General features: G+C 49.8%; 1 protein-coding gene across 2 annotated transcripts; it reads left to right on the top strand.

Annotated features, from left to right (window-relative positions):
• The first annotated feature begins 239 nt into the window (after window positions 1–239).
• SUGP1 (SURP and G-patch domain containing 1) lies at window positions 240–18788 on the top strand. Of its 2 annotated transcripts, none has more exons than XM_035118589.3 (14): window positions 240–295; window positions 2676–2847; window positions 3587–3690; window positions 5312–5545; window positions 6353–6476; window positions 6682–6785; window positions 9432–9543; window positions 11411–11775; window positions 13188–13294; window positions 14024–14201; window positions 15024–15130; window positions 15664–15809; window positions 16266–16395; window positions 17467–18788. In XM_035118589.3, the coding sequence occupies exons 1-14, from the start codon at window positions 271–273 to the stop codon at window positions 17491–17493; spliced, it is 1935 nt and encodes a 644-aa protein (XP_034974480.1). In that variant the 5' UTR covers window positions 240–270; the 3' UTR covers window positions 17494–18788. The 2 variants fall into 2 exon arrangements, with proteins under 2 accessions (XP_034974480.1, XP_034974479.1); XM_035118588.3 differs by having other exon boundaries at window positions 9420–9543.
• The last annotated feature ends 1214 nt before the right edge of the window (window positions 18789–20002 follow it).

Here is a 20002-nt window from a genome sequence, read left to right as displayed (position 1 = left end):
GCAGCAGCAGCCGAAGCCGATGTTAAAAACCCTCAGAGACGCCTCTGGCCTGAAAAGACCGGCTTCTTCCCCTCTCTGCTTTCTCTGCATTCCCCAACCCCTCTACCAGACGTGGACTACAATTCCCGGCATCCATCCAGGAGCGACCATCTTACATCTCCTTTCTCCTCTCCGCCCCCCCAGAATGCAACGCGCCTACGTCAACGACGCTGGGAGGCGGCCTTTCCGTGCGGTGCATTGTGGGAGAAGGGTGGGGACATCCTGAGAGCGATGGACGGCAGCAAAGATGCGCCAGGTGAGTCTTCCTTCCCCCGCCCCGCCCCTTTCCAGTCAGGTAAGCCCCCCGCCCCAGTCTCTTCTCCGTCCTTCTCTTCTTCCTCCCCGTTGGGCCCCCACGAATCGGCTGTCCCTGCCCAGTATTAAAAAAACAACCCCTTTCTCTTCCTTCGCTGGGCCTTCTAAGCTCTTTCTCTACTGCTGCTGTTTTGGGGGTCGCCAAGTTATTACTGCAGGTCTCGTCATCATCATCATCATTATTACTACTACTACCGTGTTTCCCCCTTTTTAAGACACCGTCTTATAACTTTTCCCCCCTCAAAAAACACAGGGTGGCTTACTTTCGGTGGGATGTCTTATTTTTTTATTACCGGTACGGTTTTTACGGTTCAGGGCGCTGGCTCAGGGCGCTGCTGGGCTGTCTTGAGTGCTCGGCGCTGCAGCAGCCCCCAGTTCCGGGTGGCGGGGTGGCAGGCGTCTTTGGCCAGGCCAGGCAGAGGCCGCTGGCTCATGTGCTCCGCCCGCCGCTGCAGGGCGCTCCAAGCTCCTTGGCCGGGCCAGGCAAGGAAGATGCAGTGAGCCCAGCAGTGGCGGCAAGCACGGAAGTGGCAGGGATGGCGGTGGACGAGAAGGCAGAGCGCGGGGATGCAGCCAGCAAGGCGGGAGCGCGATCAGCTGTTAAGCGGAGCTCTTGGAGCGCCTCATCATAGCTGATCGTGCTCCTGCAGTGCTGGCTGCATGGAGTGACTCTGTGAGTGGAGGTGCCTGTGGAGGTTGGTTTCCGCGGCGCGGAAGTATGGCTTATTTTCGGGGTATGTCTTATATTTCTCAAATACTTAAAAACCCTGCCATGGCTTACTTTATGACTACGTATTAAAAAAGGGGAAACAGGGTATTAATAAAAATTAAACCCGTTAGCCACTTCATTTCACCTGAGGCAATCCAAAGCGTCTTAGCCATACTAAACATTTTAAGTACTGTACAGTATTCATTTTGCACCTGTCGTTTGACCACTTGCAACCAAGTGAAGATGCCTGAGTGCCAGGATGGTGCCTTTCTTCACCACCACCTGGAGATGCTTGGATCTGGGCTGTTTTCACTCGCTAATGCAGCATCCTGTAGAATTCTATCCGTTATATTTTATCCTCACAATAGGGAATGAATTTCTGGAACCAAGATGCTTTTTCTGTGCAGCCTGAGCAGGAGCAGTGAACAACATCATAGTTAATTGTTGTCGTTTGTCTTTGCTTACCCCACTGCCCTGCTCAGAGATGTGAAGAATATTTTTACATTATGAATCGTCCTTGTCACCGTTAAGAAAAAGAGGTAGGAATAGGCCAATAGGTACGTGGACTGTCCCTGGATCAACTGACTTTTCTTCTTTAAGTTCTCAAAGATCTTAGCCTAGCTCAGGGTTGTCCTCTGAACTAGCCAGATGTTTAACTGAGAATCAATCACATTCACTCCATCCTTTGAAAAATAAGACTTTAGAGCCGTCGTGGCCAAAAATGGCAACTAGACATTCTGGTTTGGCGGCTGTAACCATTGTTTAAGGAGCCATTTGGCTCCTAGCTTATATATCTGAATTTCTAACACACTCAATCCCTGACATCTTCAGGCAGGGCTGTCTGAAATCCTAGCAAGAGCCACTGCCAGTCAGTGTAGACCAGGCATCCCCAAACTTCGGCCCTCCAGATGTTTTGGACTTGTTGTTTAGTCATTTAGTCATGTCCGCCAGGCACTCCTGTCTTCCACTGCCTCCCGCAGTTTGGTCAAACTCATGTTCGTAGCTTCGAGAACACTGTCCAACCATCTCGTCCTCTGTCGTCCCCTTCTCCTTCTGCCCTCAATCTTTCCCAACATCAGGGTCTTTTCCAGGGAGTCTTCTCATGAGGTGGCCAAAGTATTGGAGCCTCAGCTTCACGATGTGTCCTTCCAGTGAGCACTCAGGGCTGATTTCTTTCAGAATGGATAGGTTTGATCTTCTTGCAGTCCATGGGACTCTCAAGAGTATCCTCCAGCACCATAATTCAAAAGCATCCATTCTTTGGCGATCAGCCTTCTTTATGGTCCAGCTCTCACTTCCATACATCACTACTGGGAAAACCATAGCTTTAGCTGTTTTGGACTACAATTCCCATTTTCCCTGACCACTGGTCCTGTTAGCTAGGGATCATGGGAGTTGTAGGCCAAAACATCTGGAGGGCCGCAGTTTGGGGATGCCTGGTGTAGACAGTTTTATTTGGACCATTAGTTTGACTCATATCTACATGCCAGATCCTGCTTTCAGCTGAGGGTTGTAACAAATGTCCTTTGAAGCCCTTTCCCCTTTGCAATGATTATATGAAGGGTTAATATAATTTCTTTTGTTTTTTGTGGTGCCCCTTCTTCTCGGCCAGGGAAAACCAGCCGGTGGTTTGGTGTCACGATGCCCAAATCTGTGAAGACCAATGTGAACATCCTCCACCAGGAGAAGCTGATTGCCCAAAAGAAGCGGGAGATCGAGGCCAAGCTAGAGCGTCAAGCCAAGCGCAGCCACTTGGCTAGTCAGCAGGCCTCGCAGGCCAGCGAGTACGTAGGATTGCATTGTTAATACTGTACCTTTCTGATAGGCTGGGAGCAATGGGCAGGCAATTGCCTGTGTGATAGGGTCAGAGGATGCAGGAAAGCACAGAAGTCTAATAAATATACAAAGTAAGTTTTTCTGAGTGAGTCCCTGCTCTTCTCATGTCCCATTCCTGCTGACCTCTGAGGAGAGGCTGACTGCATTTGCCTCAGGTGTGAATTGAGCATCAAATTATTCATGATGCTCGAGATTTAGCAATCAGATTATGAGGCTGGCTGCTGTTTTGATGCAATCTCCTGCTCAGCATCTGCCAGGGGCCAGATATTCCTGCTATTTGCATTGAGCGAAATTGGATCTTTCACTCCTGAGACAAAGAGCAAGCCTGTTATTACCTTCCTACAAAGCCATATATGTGTGAGTAGCCGATCTGGGCTAGCCTCTTCTGCAGCTTTGCATGAGCGCAGTCCTTCCAGTCTTGTGACATCAGCACATAGATCACGTGGAAGTCAAGGGGATGGGATTGCAACCAAGGACACACAGTTCTCCTTTTGTGTGTCTTTTGAAAACAGGGATAGAACTCCATAAGAATGAGCAAAGGCTTAATTTGCGAAGGGAAGGGAGTCTTAGTTATTGGATTATTATTATTATTATTATTATTATTTGCTGGCGAGGGAAGCTCTGTGCTCCACAGCAATGCTGTGGTCTCTAACCTCTTCCCTCTTTCCTCTTCTTTTAATCCCACAGCGACGACAGCGGAGATGGGGAAAGCTCTGTTTCCAACAAATTTGCCAACGATGGGAGTTTCCTCCAGCAGTTCCTCAAGCTGCAGAAAGAGAAGTTGGGCAGCGGTAAGCACTGTTCCTGAGTCCACTCTGCCAATTCTGTGTGCCTGTTGTAAGTCCCAAGGGTAAGGAATTTCTTTCAGCACAAAGAGCCATGTTCTCTTCTGGGCAGATCTATTGGGGGCCACATGTCAATAGCAGGCTGGGCTAATGGGAAAAGCAGGCGGGGCAATGAATGTCAGGTTTTTCCTTCTATGCAGTAGAGTGAGTTTTTGCACACACTCCTGGACCACTCCTCTCAAACCCGTTTTCCTTTTTCTTTCAACTGTTATTTAAGTCAAACAAATATATGCAAAAAAAATAGCAGAAGTACAAATATGAAAAAAGAAACAGTGTAGTATATCAGGAAGAAACTTAAATCAAGTGAGCAGACCATTAGGTAAGCTAAATTTTACATTGTACCATGGAGAGGGAGTCCAGGTATTGGTTATACACGTGATTAAGTTGCCCCCAGACAGCATAGAATTTTTCAGGATCCTCCAAGCTTTTTGCCACATGTAATTTATGCATGCTTCCTATTTGTAGGGATAGGCACCAGGTGAACGCATTCCTCTACAACCAGACCTTTGGCTTTTAAACAATGTCCTTTTAAAGCAGGGTGAGGGATGGGTTGTTGAGTGTTGTTTTTTTAACTACTATTGTATTTATCTTGTGTTCTATGTTGTGTCCTTGAACCCCTGGCGTACCTGGCAGCAGGCCAGTATGCCAAGTCCCAAGGGTCAATCCACACAAGTCCAAAGGTCAGGAATGAGGTTCAGGGTCAATCCAAGGAGCCAAGTCTCAAGTGCAGCAGACAGGATACAGTCCAGAACCAAAACCAAAGCCCAGTCCCGTAGAGGCCCAGGAGCATTGAAGCCAAGGTCCGGCAGCATGGGTAGCTGAGCATACGCAGCTCTGCTTCACTTTTGTACTTTCCTTCCTGATTGCAGCATCTGGGCTTCATAAGGCATGTGACCCTCACCTGCTCCAAGCCTTTTCTAGCCGAGGAAATCACACCCCTGCTTCCAGAGCTAGCAAGCCCCACCCGGCCAGCTAGGGAGCTGGGCTATGGATCCTTGCCTTCTGGAGTGACCCTCCTGCTGCTCCCTATGCCTCAGAGCCTGCTATTTGTGGGGACACGAGCCCCTCTGGCTCTTGCAATGGGTCCTGCTGCTTTTGTTCCTGTGCACTGACCCCCATCCCCTCGCCATCCTCCATCCCCAGTGTGTCTCAGTCCCAACTACCGTGTTTCTCATATTATAAGACATGTCTTATATTTATTTTTTTCTCAAAAAAACACATTATGGCTTATTTTCAAGGGATGTCTTATTTTTTTCCTCCTCCTCCTGCTGCAGCCGGCATTGCTGCTGTGCCTATCACTATGTCTTATTTTCGGGGTATGGCTTATATTCCTTGAATGCTTAAAAATCCTGCTATGGCTTATTTTATGGGTATGTCTTAAAATATGAGAAACAGGGTACACCCCTTGCCAGGGTCCTCCTTCCTGTCACCCTGCCAGTTCATGACATGTTGTAAACTGCCCTGTGGTCTGTTGGGGAAGGGCAGTACATAAATTGAGTTGTTAATAATAATAATAATAATAATAATAATAATAATAATGTCAACCTCTGTCTCCCCACCCCTCCAGACGCTTCCTCCAGCTCTGCCAAGGCCTCTGCAGCAAACCCCCCGGCTGCCAGCACCGCAAAGAAGCCCTCACTGAGCGGGAAGCGCCCCAACCTGAGTGTCACCAGCATGCTGAACCAGGTCAAGAACTACACCCATTCCAAGCAGACACCCGTGACCAACCGCCTCAGTGTTTTCCAGTCGCCAGACGATGAGGATGAGGAGGAAGACTACGAGCAGTGGCTGGAGATAAAAAGTAAGTGGCGTTTCTTTACAAAGCGAGGGAACAGGGCCCTCTGCCCTGTACAGCTTCCCATCATTTTTCCAAAGGGGGATTCTGGCCAGCTGAAAAGATACTTATTTGTTTGAGTGCTTAAAATTCCGCTGGGTGTTGTAAAAGCAGTTAAAAACGTGCCTTGAGAGGGAGGGAGGTACATGTCCAGGTCAGGAGCAACACCCTCTCCCCACACCCCCAGCCTTATTTATTGATTAATCCCTCACTTGAGCCAAAAAAGGGCTTTCAGGATGAACGTAACACATCACTGAGTCATTGCCCTTAGGCCTACAGCCTTAAAGGGACGCAACACAAAAGGAAAGTCAGCTGGGAGGGTGTAGTTTAGACCACGGTTGAGTAAACCATGGCTTGATATACCATAGTTGAGAAAACCATGGTTTGATAGCCCACGGTTGAGTAAACCGTGCTTGATATACCATAGTTGAGAAAACTGTAAACCAGGCGATTGTACAAACAATAACAAGGAGGTTTACAAATTAAAACAAAAAACAATACAGCGTAGACACAGCTGCCCCAGTGTCCAGTAGGTGTTGGTAGGTCAGTCCTGCATGCCTGCGCCTTCCTACCCCTTCCCCCCGTATTGAAAGCATCAGGCTTATGTTGCTGCCTGCTGTGGCTCCATCGTTTCATCCTCTTTCTCCTCGTTCCACCCACCCCGCTCCCTCCTTCTCCCCCGCCGTCTCGTGGGCCTACTGCTGTGGTTCTTAAAGAGGTAATGTGCCTGTTGGGTGTGTGAGTTGAGCCCCAGTACTGACAGCCTGCTTAAAGTTTGTCCCCCAGAGGACACCCGGACTCGCCGAGTGGTGGAGAAGCTGGCCAGGGTCGTGGCAGAGGGGGGCCCCGATCTGGAGAAGGTGGCGCTTGAGGACTGCAAGGACAACCCGACTTTTGCGTACGTTTGCTGCTGTTCTTGTGTATCTGCCCTCCCTCTTCTCCCTCCCTTGTGTGGTCAGTCATGGTGCAGGAAGCCAAGGGTAGCCCTTGACTCCCCCTTCCATGCTTGTTGCTATCCACCTCTCCTGCTGTGCACCTTTTACACTAGGACTCTTCCAAGACCCGATCCCCCTTAATGCCCTTTTCTCTCTCGCACCCCTCAGATTCCTGCACGATAAGAACAGTCCGGAGTTTCTGTATTACAGGAAAAAGCTGGCGGAAATGTGGAAGAAGGGTCAAGATCCAGAAGAGGTCTCTTTTCAGAAAGGTAAGGCGAGGGTCATTGCTCCCCTCCTGCAGTTCTTGCCTAAGCTATATTTTTGTGGGCAGAACTCTCCAAACTATTCATGCTGTTGACACACTTTTAAGACAGGCATCGTTTTGTGACACACTAATTCAGTTTTACTAGCAAACCGGAGGTTAAACTACTTTCAGTGAGCTGAAAGTACACTCCTGGGAGGAGCGCCGGGAGCATTGGCACAACACACCTACACACTGCAGTTGACACACTAGCGTGTCATGACTCACAGTTTGGAAAGTTCTGGGCTACGGGCTGGGAGTGTGTAGAGATCAGCCTTGGCTAGCATGGCATCCTCCAGATGTTTTGCACTATGACTCCCTTCAGCCCCAGGCAGCACAGACATTTTGGACTACAACTCCCACAATACACCGTTGTGCCTGCTAAAACATCTGGAGGGTGAAGTTTGGTGTTGATGCAGGTAGATATTAGAGCTGAGAGCTTCTTTTAAAAAAAACCCAGCAGATTGATCTACTGATTAATCAAGCAGCAGATTTTTAGTTTTAGGTGTTTTTTTTAAAAAAAGATAATTTGGCTGCTACCCTAACCCCTCATAACCTGAGAGGAAGCCCCATTGAATTCAGAACAACTTATTTCTGAGTAGATGTGGCTTGGGTTGCTGTTAGCTGCTTTTGACTCAGATCTGTTGAAATGCTGGCTCACTTGAGGCCTAGTGTCTCCAGGGGACCTGCTCTAAGCATGCCTAACTCTTGATCCAGCCTTAATTATTTCTTGAAGAACTAATATCCCGCCTTCAGGGTGCAAAGCACCAATCAAGAATAGTTTACAACATTTTTTATTGTTGTTAATATTTTCAGAGGCAGTAAATGCTTCTCAATACCAGTTGCTGGAGACGGCAGGAAGCGAGAGTTGCTCTTGTACTCAGGTCATAGAACAGGGGTTGGCAACGTGTGGCACATGAGCTGGATGCGGCCCACGAAGACTGTTTTACCGGCCCTCTCAGTGAGTCTCCCATGCGCTGCGCTAAACTAGCACAATGTGGGGATTCACCGAGCAGCGCTGGGAATCGCGTCTGTGCACGCGCAGATACCAAAAATCGTGTTTGCGCATGTCCAGACGCCAAAAATTGCTTCTGCGCAGGTGCGATTTTCAGCGTCTGGGCATGCGCAGAAATGATATCCAGCGCCGCGGACATGTGCAGGTGTGATTTCCGGCGTCGTGCTGCACCAGTCCGGCCCATGGACAATCTCCATGGGAGTGATCCAGCCCATGGCCGGTAAACCTTGCCAACCCCTATCATAGAATCATTTTCATACTGTAAATAATAGTTCAATCCCCTGCAAAGCAGTAACAATTAAGTTGCTTGCTATGCATGTCTTTTGGCCGTTCGCAGATTTACCATAAAGACAGCTAAAAATTGATTTTAAAAGCAGTCTAGGAAACCTGCTATGAAGGTAGGTTTAAGCGATTTGAATGAAAACTCCTAAGGCAGAGACCTCAAGCTGGAAAGGCTTGTCAAAATGAAAACTGTTTATGAAGAATATGGATTTTGGGTGCTTCAGTACAAGAGGAGGACGCGCTGGATCAGGTCAAAAGATCTAGTTCACCATCCTGCCCTAGCAGCGGCCAGCAAGGTGCCCCAATGCGGAAACCCACAAGCAGGATCCAAGCGCAAGAGCAGCCCTCTCCCCTCCCGTAGTGTCAAGCAACTGGCATTCGGAAACATTGCTGACTCTGAGCAGCAGCCAGGGTTAGGCGTTTACCAGATGCAAGATTTAGTCAGTACACCAACCGCCGGAAAAGCCATACAATGAATTGGGCACAGATTTCTTCAGACAGGGTGACAACCCCTAGTATAGCACGCCTGTCTGCTTTCCGGTTTGCAGGTGTGGGTGTTACTGTGTAACAGACCAGGGTGGGGTGGGGGGAAATGCTTGGGGGGGGGGAGAGAACCAAGAGGGGGTATATCTGCGCCAGGAGTGAGCAACCTCTTGCCCTCTGGATGTTTCTGAGCCATCAAAGTTTTTTCCAGGCCCTTTTTTGTGCACAATGAGGAAGTTGTGTGCCTTAATGTCAGTGGTTATGCTCTGAGACCATACATTTAAAGCATGCCATGATAGCACTGCAAACAGTCTTGACTTCTTCCCCAAAGAGTTCTGGGAGCTGTAGTTCATTAAGGGGGCTGAAAGTACACTATTCCTTTCAAAGAGTGTCAGAATTCTCAGAGTGCCCCTGTGAAGTGGGGTTGAAGGTTAAAACTCTCTGGGTATTGATCCGGGGAAACCAGCTTTTCAAAGGCTGAGAGTCATTTACGCCTCTGCCACCCCCTTCCTTCTTAGCGCCCCCCCCCCAGATAGCCCCCACTGCCCCCAGGGAGCAGTTGACAATATTGGGACTTAGCTGTGGATCTGCTCTGAGTGCAGCGAGCCTTGCGCGTGAGCCGGCATTATTTCCTCCTTTTCTGTTTGTGATCAAAGTGGGGAGGCGAAAAAGCAAGAAACAGACTGAGAAAGAGAAATGTTAAACCCTCCTCTTCCCGCTTATTCCGTCCCCTCCCCTCCCGGGGTTCCTTAAGGCCAGATTAAGAGCTTGTGGCTGTTGGGTATGTGAGTTGGGGGCACCGTACTGACAGCCTGCTTAAAGTTTCGCCTCCAGAGGACGAAGAGACCAAGGAGTGCGCTGAGAAGCTCGCCAGGTTCGTTGCCGACGGGGGCCCCGTGGCAGAAATGGTCGCCCTGAAGAACCACCGAGAGAACCAGTCCTTCAGGTGAGGGGGGTCAGCTGGGATTTTGGGGAGTGGGAGATTCTGTGTGCCAGCGCGCACACATAGAGCAAGCATAGCCTAGGTTTAAGGTGTCATTTGGTGATTAGATTATATATTGGAGTAGATATGTAGCCGTGTAGATATGTTGTCAAAACAACTAGTGTTATAAATAGGATCTCGGCAGCTCAAACAGTGATAGGGAAACAGCCCACAAATCTTACGCTTGATGCTTTGTACCACTCACTTGGAATAATGGAGAAAGTTACATGAGATTTTGATGAGGACTGGAACCTCCAGGCGCCTTTTATATGATTTGGCATTCCTTCATTACATATACAGTCATACCTCTGGATACGAATGCTGCGGGTTGCGTACAACACTGGTTACGAATGCAGCGAACCCGGAAGTAATGGAACAGGTTACTTCTAGGTTCGGCGGTTCGCGCATGCGCAGAAGCGTCGAATGAGGTACCACTGTACTATGGAACCATCGTCACATGTGCGGCAGATCTGAGACGACACTTGATAGATTACTGCTGATATTCCTGAAGGAGTGTCTCCACCCCCATCGTTCTGCCCGGACACTGAGGTCCAGTACCGAGGGCCTTCTGGCGGTTCCCTCACTGCGAGAAGCAAAGCTACAGGGAACCAGGCAGAGGGCCTTCTCGGTAGTGGCGCCTGCCATGTAGAACGCCCTCCCACCAGGTGTCAAAGAGAAAAACAGCTACCAGATTTTTAGAAGACAGCTGAAGGGAGCTCTGTTTAGGGAGGCTTTTAATGTTTAATAGATTATTTTTATTTCATTTTTCTGTTGGAAGCCGCCCAGAGTGGCTGAGGAAACCCAGCCAGATGGGCGGGGTATAAATAATAATATATTATTATTATTATTATTATTATTATTATTATTATTATTTTATTGTATTATTATTATTATTATTATTATTCTTGGGGGGCTTTGTTATTTTACCCATGTGCCACTGTACTCGCCCCGCATGCCTGTTTTATAATTTTTCTCTCTATCTTTTAATTTCCATCTTTTGTTAACAACGGTTCTCTCGGTTTTATACGTGTTATAAAATGAAATTAAAATAAACTTTACACAAAAAGGACCTTGGACCTGGGGGAGACCAGGGTTCACATCCACCCACTAAGCCATGCAACTCACTTGGGTCCTCTCATGGCCAGGCATCTCTTGGCCCCTAGTCTACCTCCCAGGGTTGTGGTGAATATCAAATGGGGAGAACCATGTATGAACCTTGAGCTCCTCAGATGGGATAGAAATGTAACAAAGAAGTAATGAGGAAGTGTATGGTTGGCATAAATCTCCTACCCCACTTTCTTTGGTGAACTAGGCTCACCTGTGAGAGAAAAAGGGAAATTTTTCATTTTAATCAATCCATTTGCCATAACAGCCCTTATACCACTAGGTGGCGCCACAGCTGCTTGAATATTTTGAATAATAATGGTTACTTAATTTTATTGCTTCATCTCAGTGCATCTTTTTTTAAAGTTTTGCACTGTATTTCGGTTTTCTTTCTTTCTTTTTACATGCTTCAGGATTTGGTATATATTATGTGTAGCTCGCTGCATTCTTTGACCATTTTTTAATTGTTCTATTGCATTTTAACACCAAATCAGTTATTTCGTACATTGCCATTGTGGGAGATTTCCAACTTCCGTGTTTTCTACAGCTCCTGTTTGAAAAATGCGACGTTCGTGGTTCTTGATCTTAAAAATCCAACAAAAATTATTGATGAATTCAATATAATAATAATAATAATAATAATAATAATAATAATAATAATAATAATATATTTATTTAAAATGGATTTTTCTCCCCTTTAATTGGCCTTTGTACACTTCTTCTGCAGATTTTTGTATGATCCCTGCAGCTCCGGCTACAAGTATTACCGGCAGAAGCTGGAGGAATACCGGAAATCCAACGACGACGCTGATGGGGTCCCTCCCATCCCGGCAGCCAACCTGAAACGCAAAGTCCCTCCCGAGGGGGCTCCCTCTTCTTCTTCCTCTTCCTCTTCCTCCTCCTCAGTGGCACTGCTGCCTACACCGGCCGCCCCTCCTGCAAAGCCACTGCAGCCACTGCAGCCACTGCCACCTGCGCCTGCCACCAAAAAAAAGAGGAAAAGCCGGTGGGGCCCGGAAGAGGAGAAGGTGGACTTGCCTCCCCCAGAGCTCACTGAGCAGGCAAAGGACCCTTCGCCTACCCCGTTGTCGGGTGAGTGGCGGTTGCGGGTCGGGCAGCGCTTTGTTCGTCCCTGGAGATCAGGGCAGGGCACTACTGGACTGGTTCAAAGGGGAGGCCCTTCTGTTCCCACACTGGCCAGCCAGCTGCCCCACAAGCAGGAACAGAGCTTTCTCGCCATTCTATGGTAGACTGGCTCCCTCCATGGAGGCTCCTCTTAGGGGTCATAAGAAACTAAGAAGAGCCTGGCCTCTGAATCAGGCCAAGGAGACCCATCTAAGTCCAGTGACCCACACTCACAGTGGCCAAGCAGATGGGAAACTAGCAGGCAGGATCTGAGCACAAGAGCCCTCTCCCCTCCTGCGGTTTCCAGCAGCTGGAGTTCAGAAGCATTACTGCCTCCGACCATGGAGGCAGAGCACGGCCATAATGGCTTCCATACATTTGTATAATCCAACTCAGCTGGATGCAGCCTACTGTTGATGGGGTCGGCAGAGCAGAGCGGCTCCAAGTGTGTCACAGACTGGTGGAATGGTGGGAGGCAGCAGCCAGGGAACCCCTAGAGGAGGAAGGCTCAGAGCCAGGGGGTTGGTGGTGGAACACTGAGGAGAGGTCAGAGGGAGAAGATTGGGAAGATGTGCCGGATGCTGACGGAGCAACAGGCTTTAGTGAGCAGGAAGAGGCTGTGACAGAGAGCAGTTCAGACTGAGGCTGAAGCAAGGAGGGGTGGTCAAGAGGCTGCAGAAGAATCCAGGGAGTCTCTCTTTCTGGCTGTGACAAGCTCTCTCCACCCTAGCCTCCAACAGAATAATGAGGAGGGCAGAACAGAGGCAAGAGGTGGGCAGACAGAGTTTGAGACTGGGAAACATCTGGGAGAGGAGGAGCCTTCGAGAGGGTGGAAGGCAGGGACCATAGGGTTCCATAGGGGTTCCATAGGGGCAAGACCTGCTGGGAATGGTTGCTGAGTTGTATGCCGTTTCCTTGAATAAAGGAACTGACAAAAGCCTAGCATCTTTCATGCTGACTAGGGTTGCCAGACTCAATAGAGGACAGGACTTCTGTGCCTTTAATTGCCCTGCTCTCTTTTGAGCCTGGAAACCTTAAAGAGAAACCAGCAGGCCCTTTGTTTAATTTCCAAGCAAAGGGTCTGCTGGTTTCTCTTTAAGGTTTCCAGACTCAAAAGAGAGCGGGGCAATTAAAGGCACAGAAGTCCTGTCCTCTATTGAGTCTGGCAACCCTAATGCTGACCTGTGTCGGCCCCTTGTGAGCGATTGCAATATATGTGAAAAAAGAAATCTAATCTCTGACTCCTCCTCCTTCCCCCACCTCACTCCTCCTGGCCATCCGCTTTCCATGTTGGGTACAGATGGTGATAGAAGTATTTGGGTGTGTGTGTGTGTGCTGTGTGCAGTCAGGGCTAACCCGATGCTGCTCCTTGTCTTCAGTCCAGGACCTCAAAGGCCTCGGCTATGAGAAGGGGAAGCCGGCCGGGCTGGTGGGGGTGATGGAGCTTTCGGACGCCCAGAGGAAGCAGCTGAAGGAGCAGCAAGAGGTAACGGTTTCACATATCTCTGCTCTCTCAGCGCTTGCTACCTGCCATCAGGAGTTCAAGTCTTCCTCAAGCAGGGGCCCAGTTTGGTGGGCCCACCTGACTTCCGCAGGGGTGGGGGAAAAGCATCATTCTGTCACCCTTCAGTCACGGCTTCTTCTTTCTCCACCCGCTCCCAGTGTAGCCTTATCAGCTACTAAGGGTCCTTTAAGTTGCGCCCAGGCAGGACAGAGATAGTCAATAATGACACCGGGGTTGAATTCAGAGAAAGAATTTTAATCCTTAAATTTAAGGGACTCTCGGTGATCCATGTTTCACGACAAGAGTAAAGAAACACAAATTGCAAAGCTTCTTATACACTTCTTTGGGCTCCTTTCCCCCTCCTCTGTAAATGTGCGTACACAAGGGGGTCACAAGTACATATAAGGATCTTCCTGTGTCCGGTAAACACATGCTGACTCATGCTGCCCCGGTAGCATCCTCACTCAGCCTTGAGTAAGACTATGCGTCAAGGATAGCAGCTTCTATGTGCATCCACTGATAAGCCTTTCTCTGTGATCCAGACAAGGTCAGCTCTTAGCCTTGATTGCACTTTGACACACAGAGGCATAGAGGCAAAGAGGAAAGCATTTTCAAGAAGCATTTTAGGAGGAATATTGGGGGGGGGGCAATGCAAACTATAGGATCAGATCTAGCTCAATAATACAATTGGCAATTCTCTCTCCACACCAGATGCAGCAGATGTACGACATGATCATGAAGCACAAGCGGGCCATGCAGGAGATGCAGATCATGTGGGAGAAGACAGTCAAGGAGCACCAGTCCGGCTATGACAGCGACGAGGAGGTGGACAGCGAGCTGGGCACCTGGGAGCATCAGCTGAGGCGCATGGAGATGGACAAGACGAGAGGTGTGTGTGCCTGGCAGCGGGGGCCTGCTGGTAGGCAAGATGGGATGGCAGGCACTAGGCGCTTCTGCATATGCCCATTTCTGGAAGCCACACAAGAGGAGTCGCGAGCCGGAGGCAGGGGACTTCCTTGAACTGCCCAACTCTCAGCTGATCAAGGCAACTTGAGCTGGCAGTACATCGCTAGCACAGGCAGGCAGGCAGGCAGGAGTGAGGTGCGCTGTGTTGGCAGCAGCTGGGGAGCCGTGATGTGTCACTGGCTCATACCGGTTTCAGACTATTAATCGTAATGCCGCCCAGGTCCACCCCTGATGTCTTCAAGGGGTTTGTTTCTTGCAGCCTCGAGGCGAGGCGAGGGATGCCTTCTGGTTAATCCACAGAAGAGTTTCCACACTGGCAAGGCGATAAGACCCCTCGCTTTTTCAGCAGCTGGTGCATTTGTTCCTTAAAAAAAAAACAACAATGAAAGAAGAACTTCAGATTGGAAGAGTTGAGGTCGTGCTGCCTCTCCCCCACACCACGGTGTTCACCTCTGGGGCTCGCTTCCGCAGGAGGCAGCAGGGCATCTTTAGGTGGCAGTGAAAGAGGACTGGGCAAATTCATGGCGGAGGACCAGGGGATCAATGGCTGCTAGCCACAATAGCTGTGCTCTGCCTCCACAGTCAGAGGTAGCAATGCTTCTCTGTGCCAGTTTCTGGAAATCACAGGAGAGTTGCTCTTAGGCTCAGGTCCTGCTTATGAGTTTCCCGTTGGGGCACCTGGTTGGCTGCTGTTTTTAATCTGTCTGCCTTCCCCCCCCCCCATCCTTTCATCCTCCTTTCTCAGAGTGGGCAGAGCAGCTGACTCAAATGGGCCGCGGGAAGCATTTCATTGGGGATTTCCTGCCACCCGACGAGCTGGAGAAGTTCATGGAGACCTTCAAGGCCCTGAAGGTAACATGCCTTTGCACCCCCTGCTCTTCAAGCCCCCCCTCCCCATTTCTCACACGCACCTCTAAATGCCACACCCCGGAAACAAGTTTGCAGGGTGAGCACCATCTCCCTTGTGGGATCCCAGAAACTTGGGCTGGATGGATCCTTCTGCTGGATTCTGCAAATCTCTTCTCAGTGTTAGGAACAGCAGAGTTTGATTTCAGCCAGGCTCTCATCAAGCCTTTGACCTGGTTTGGAACGGCCCCTGAGCATGAGCAGAGGGCAGTTCCCTTGCCACTGATCAAGTACAGTGCCCTGAGCCCTGCCCATAGTGGAGAGGGAAATGGTTCTGTTTGTGGCTAGCTGGCTGCTCCTTTTCAGAGAAGCTTTCACCTTCCACCTCCTCTCAAGGAAATAAAATGCCAAGTGAGGCTACCCTCCAGGGGTGGCGTTAGGAGGTGATCCAAGGCACCTTTTTTAAGCAGTCCGCACACACACCCCAGCTTTGCTCTCCCTCACAATGCAAAGCCCCCTGGTTTTCTTTAACCCCACAGGAAGGTCGTGAGCCAGACTACTCCGAATACAAGGAGTTCAAGCTGACGGTGGAGAACATCGGTTTCCAAATGTTGATGAAGATGGGCTGGAAGGAGGGCGAAGGCCTGGGCTCGGAGAGGCAGGGCATCAAGGCGCCCGTCAACAAGTAGGCACTTGTCTCCATCTCTCTCCTCCACCTCCTCTTGGTCTTTTTTTTTTACTGGGGTCTGCTACTCCTACTCACCTCCCCACCAACCCCTTTCCCTCCTACACCTGACCAACCCTCCCTTTGCATGTCAGCTGTCCCCTCTGTTTGCCCCAAGCTCCTTTGTGCCCCCAACAATGTTCTCTCTCTCCTACCTGCCGTCGTGCAGGAGTTGCTGTGACTACCGACTGGCAGCTACATGAACTGCACCATGACAACAACCTCACATATATAGGAAGATACGGCCATCCCCCATACGTTGGCTTCACCCCCAGAGGCACACCCTCCGTTGGTGGAGCGTGTGCCTTGCCCGCCAGGTGGCAAGAACCTGTCCCCCGGTACAGGTCAGCTTCTGACTCCCTCCCTAATAAGCGCCCGTGGAAGGTAAACTTAGCCTCTTTTTCTCCCTCGAAACAGGGGCGTGACAGCAGTAGACGGGGCGGGGTTTGGGATCGACCGCCCCGCTGACCTGACCAAGGAGGACGATGAATACGAAGCGTTCCGCAAGAGGATGATGCTGGCCTACAGATTCCGGCCCAACCCGCTGGTGAGATCACCTGGACCTTGTTCTGTGTTCTTCTTAACCCCACACCACCAACTTCCAACCCCTGCCCCACTGACAGGGCCTCCTGCAGCCCTGCCAGCCTGTTCACTAACACGCAGCCCAGGGGGCAGCCCCTCTTGCCAACTTCCTTTGCCCATCTAGTCTCAATGCTGCCCTTCACTTAAGTCAGAAGGGAGGAGGATGGGAGCAGAACTAGAATGAGTTGCTCCTCTGCCTCTCAGGGTTGGGCGATAATCTGGTTTTCAGCTTCGTGATATCATAGAATCATAGAGTTGGAAGAGACCACAAGGGCCATCCAGTCCAACCCCCTGCCAAGCAGGAAATGCCATCAAAGCATTCCTGACAGATGGCTGTCAAGCCTTCGCTTAAAGACCTCCAAAGAAGGAGACTCCGCCACACTCCTTGGCAGCAAATTCCACTGCCGAACAGCTCTTACTGTCAGGAAGTTCTTCTTCTATATTGCCAGCTAAACATCACGATATACTCGTATATCAGTGTCTGAAATAAGGATGGAGCTATGTAGAGGCGTTTGCTGGCTTCACGGTTTTCCCCACATTGTGATTTTTGCATAGTGCGCACACACACACACACCATGATTCACGATATATTGCCAGGTCAGCAGTTATGAAACCAATATCATGATATGGACTTCAAACCTGTTTTGGACAATATATCGCCCAGTCATAACACACACACCATGAGTCACGATATATTGCCAGGTCTAAAAGTATGAAACTCTTATCACAATATGGACTTCAAACTGGTTTGGGATGATAATATCGCCCAGCCCTTCTGCTGGCCCCACCCTCAAAGTTTGTGAGAGAGCTTGAACTAGGCAGAGGGGTCCCTCTTTCTTCTCTTAGCACCTGTAGGCAAGGATTGTCAGGTTTCATGCACGGGCTGCCAGTCCGCACCCACCCACACAGGCTACTTGTCCTCTTTTCTCTGCAGAGGTGGATGTTGGGGGGAGGGGACCGAGCCTCTCCTGTGCTTCCCCTTAGCCCTCCTAACTTCATCCTCTGACCATGTTTTCTTCCTCTTCCTCCGCTACAGAACAATCCCAGACGTCCGTACTACTGAGACCCAGCAACCTGCTTTTCCTCCCCTCTTTTCAAATCGTTAGTTTGGTTGGTTTACTGTATTGCGTTCATGGAATCAACGTATTTCCCACCCCCCTTTTACTTCAAAAGCACTCTTATTTTTTGAAAAAAAACCTCAAGACCTGTCTTCTTCGCCCAGCCCATAGCGATCATGGGGAGGAGGCTGCGCTGTTATTGTTGTCTACCCCCCAAGTAAAGAAGAAGCTTTGGGGATTCCTGTAGCTGGATTTGGGTGAGAGGGTTTGGAAGTCAACCCCCCACCCCGAGTTATCGCTCCCCGTGGGGCTGTCAGGAGTGAGGTGGGTGGGGTTGTGTGTTTGGGAACGTCTTCAGAAATATTGGCTGAGTAACACACAAACAGACACACTTATTTGATTTGGGGCAGTCCTTTCCCTCTGGTTGCCCAGAGAGGTTCCTCCTGTGCTGGTGCAGGGTAGAGGGCATTTTAGCAAGCGAGGGCATTTTGACCCACATAGAAGCAGGGGCAGGGGGTGCCAGGGTACCACCTCTGGAGAGAGGCAGTGAGGGATTTCAACTCTCCTCCCCCCCCCATTGTCTTTTCAATAAAATAAATAAAATCAGGCCACAATATTAGTGAGTAGGGGAAGCAGCCAGAGCGGGGGGGTGTACACACTCTTGCTTGTGCGTGGGGGTGGGGGGGGGGTCATGGGGTGATACCAGTGGCTTTCACAACCCCATTCAGGGCTGTTCCTGCCAAGGGTGTCACTTTTCACCCAGCAGTGGAGTAGAGAGGTGAGGCAGAGCCTTTTGGGCGATGGTAGACCCTGTTTTGGAGGGCGCACAATCCCTCTTCCCTCCACCCCCCCCCCACTTTGCTAGGAATGGAAATTTGTTTACTTGCTACACTGAATTTGAAACCAGGGGTGTCTCCCCCCCCCCCGCCTGGATTCTCACTGAAGTGGAAGCTGAAAAGCATCCAGGTTCTCCGAAGGAGAAAGTTTGGGGCAGGGGTGTGGAGAGACGGAAGAGAGATGGGAGTTCCCTCCCAAAAATGTCTAGGAAAGCCCCCTTGCCCCAATATACACCTCATTCTCTGCTGTTTTAGTCGAGATTCTCTCCTTCCTTTCTCTCTTAACTCCCACACCCCCATAGCAAACTTGTACCACTTCTGTTATTATTATTATTATTATTTTGGGGTGTCGTGACCTTTTTGGTTTCTATTTTTATTTTTATTATTATTATTATCATCATTTCAACAATGAAATTGTAGCGTTTGGCTTTCAACAAGTTAATAAAGCTGCCTGTAAATCTAAAGCAGGGGTCAACAAACTTTTTCAGCAGGGGGCCGGTCCACTGTCCCTCAGACCTTGGGTGGGGGGGCGGACTATATTTTGGGAGGGGAAATGAACGAATTCCTGTGCCCCACAAGAGGTGCATTTTAAATAAAAGGACACATTCTACTCATGTAGCAACACGCTGATTCCCGGACCGTCCGCGGGCCGGATTGAGAAGGCGATTGGGCCGCATCCGGCCCACGGGCCTTAGTTTGCCTACCCATGATCTAAAGGGCAGGTCTGTCGTTTTTTCTGAAAACCCACATAAGATTTTGGGATTTCCCCAGAAAGGGGATGAAGTCTTCTGAGGCACAGGAAGCGGTGAGTGCAGGCCCTGCAGGAAAGGATGCTGGAAGATGGAGAAAGGGTGGGGGCGCTCAACCCAAACGCCGTAGAAATCTCCTGACTGGAAGACTTTGCAACCCGATCTTGAACCTTAGACCCTCTTCACAAATGGGCGCTCCTAGAGGCAGGCGAAGAGGGCGGTGCAGTTTTTGAAACCGGTGTGCCAGCCTGCGCCGCGTGGCTGACCCTTGCTCCTCCAGGATTGGCGCAGCCCCTTGAGGAAACTCTGGCTGGCACAGGGCGAGGTTAAGAGGCAACTTCCTCCACCCCTGAATAATCTCTGGGGGATGGGCCTTAGGTCAGTGACAGAGAACCTGCCTATCATGCAGAAGGTTGCAGGTCCAGCTGCCAAGGGCATCTATAGGTAGCGCTGGGGAAATTGCCAGAGTCTTCTTGTCTGGGGAGCCCAGGACCTCCAGGCACACTGACCAGGCTTGCCCTCCAGGGAGGTCACTTTGATGCTGAAAATCCATTTGACCTCAGCCATGTAGGCACACTCCATTGTCTCGAGACAAGCGGGTGCCAATAATCCGAAACCCTGGGGACAGTTAGGAACTTGGATATATCAGCAAGGGGCCAAATGACTCCTTAAGCCGAGGTTGCAGTCGCCAAAACAGAATGTCTAGTTGCCATTCTGGGGCAAGATGGCTCCAAAGTCTTATTTTCCAAATGATGTACTGACAGTGATTGATTCTCAGTTAAACATCTGGCTAGTTAGATGACAACCTTGAGATCAGTTAAGAGCTTTGAGAACGTGAAGAAGAAAAGTCACTTTATCCAGGCAAAGTCTGCATATATACCGGCCTATTCCCAAGTTTCTTAATGGTGACATGGAAAATTCATAATGTA

Source organism: Zootoca vivipara, chromosome 6 (assembly GCF_965207765.1).
Source record: "Zootoca vivipara chromosome 6, rZooViv2.hap1.1, whole genome shotgun sequence".
NCBI classification, from domain to species: Eukaryota; Metazoa; Chordata; class Lepidosauria; order Squamata; family Lacertidae; genus Zootoca; species Zootoca vivipara.
Note: the sequence above shows the minus strand (reverse complement) of the source record. Positions and strands in the feature narration are given on the sequence as shown.

Coding starts and splice junctions, on each gene's coding strand:
- SUGP1 (XM_035118588.3), top strand. CDS start 271: ATGGACGGCAGCAAAGATGCGCCAG. Junction 6,477..6,681: donor AAGGACAACCCGACTTTTGC/GTACGTTTGCTG, acceptor CGCACCCCTCAG/ATTCCTGCACGATAAGAACA. Junction 15,810..16,265: donor ATCAAGGCGCCCGTCAACAA/GTAGGCACTTGT, acceptor CCCTCGAAACAG/GGGCGTGACAGCAGTAGACG.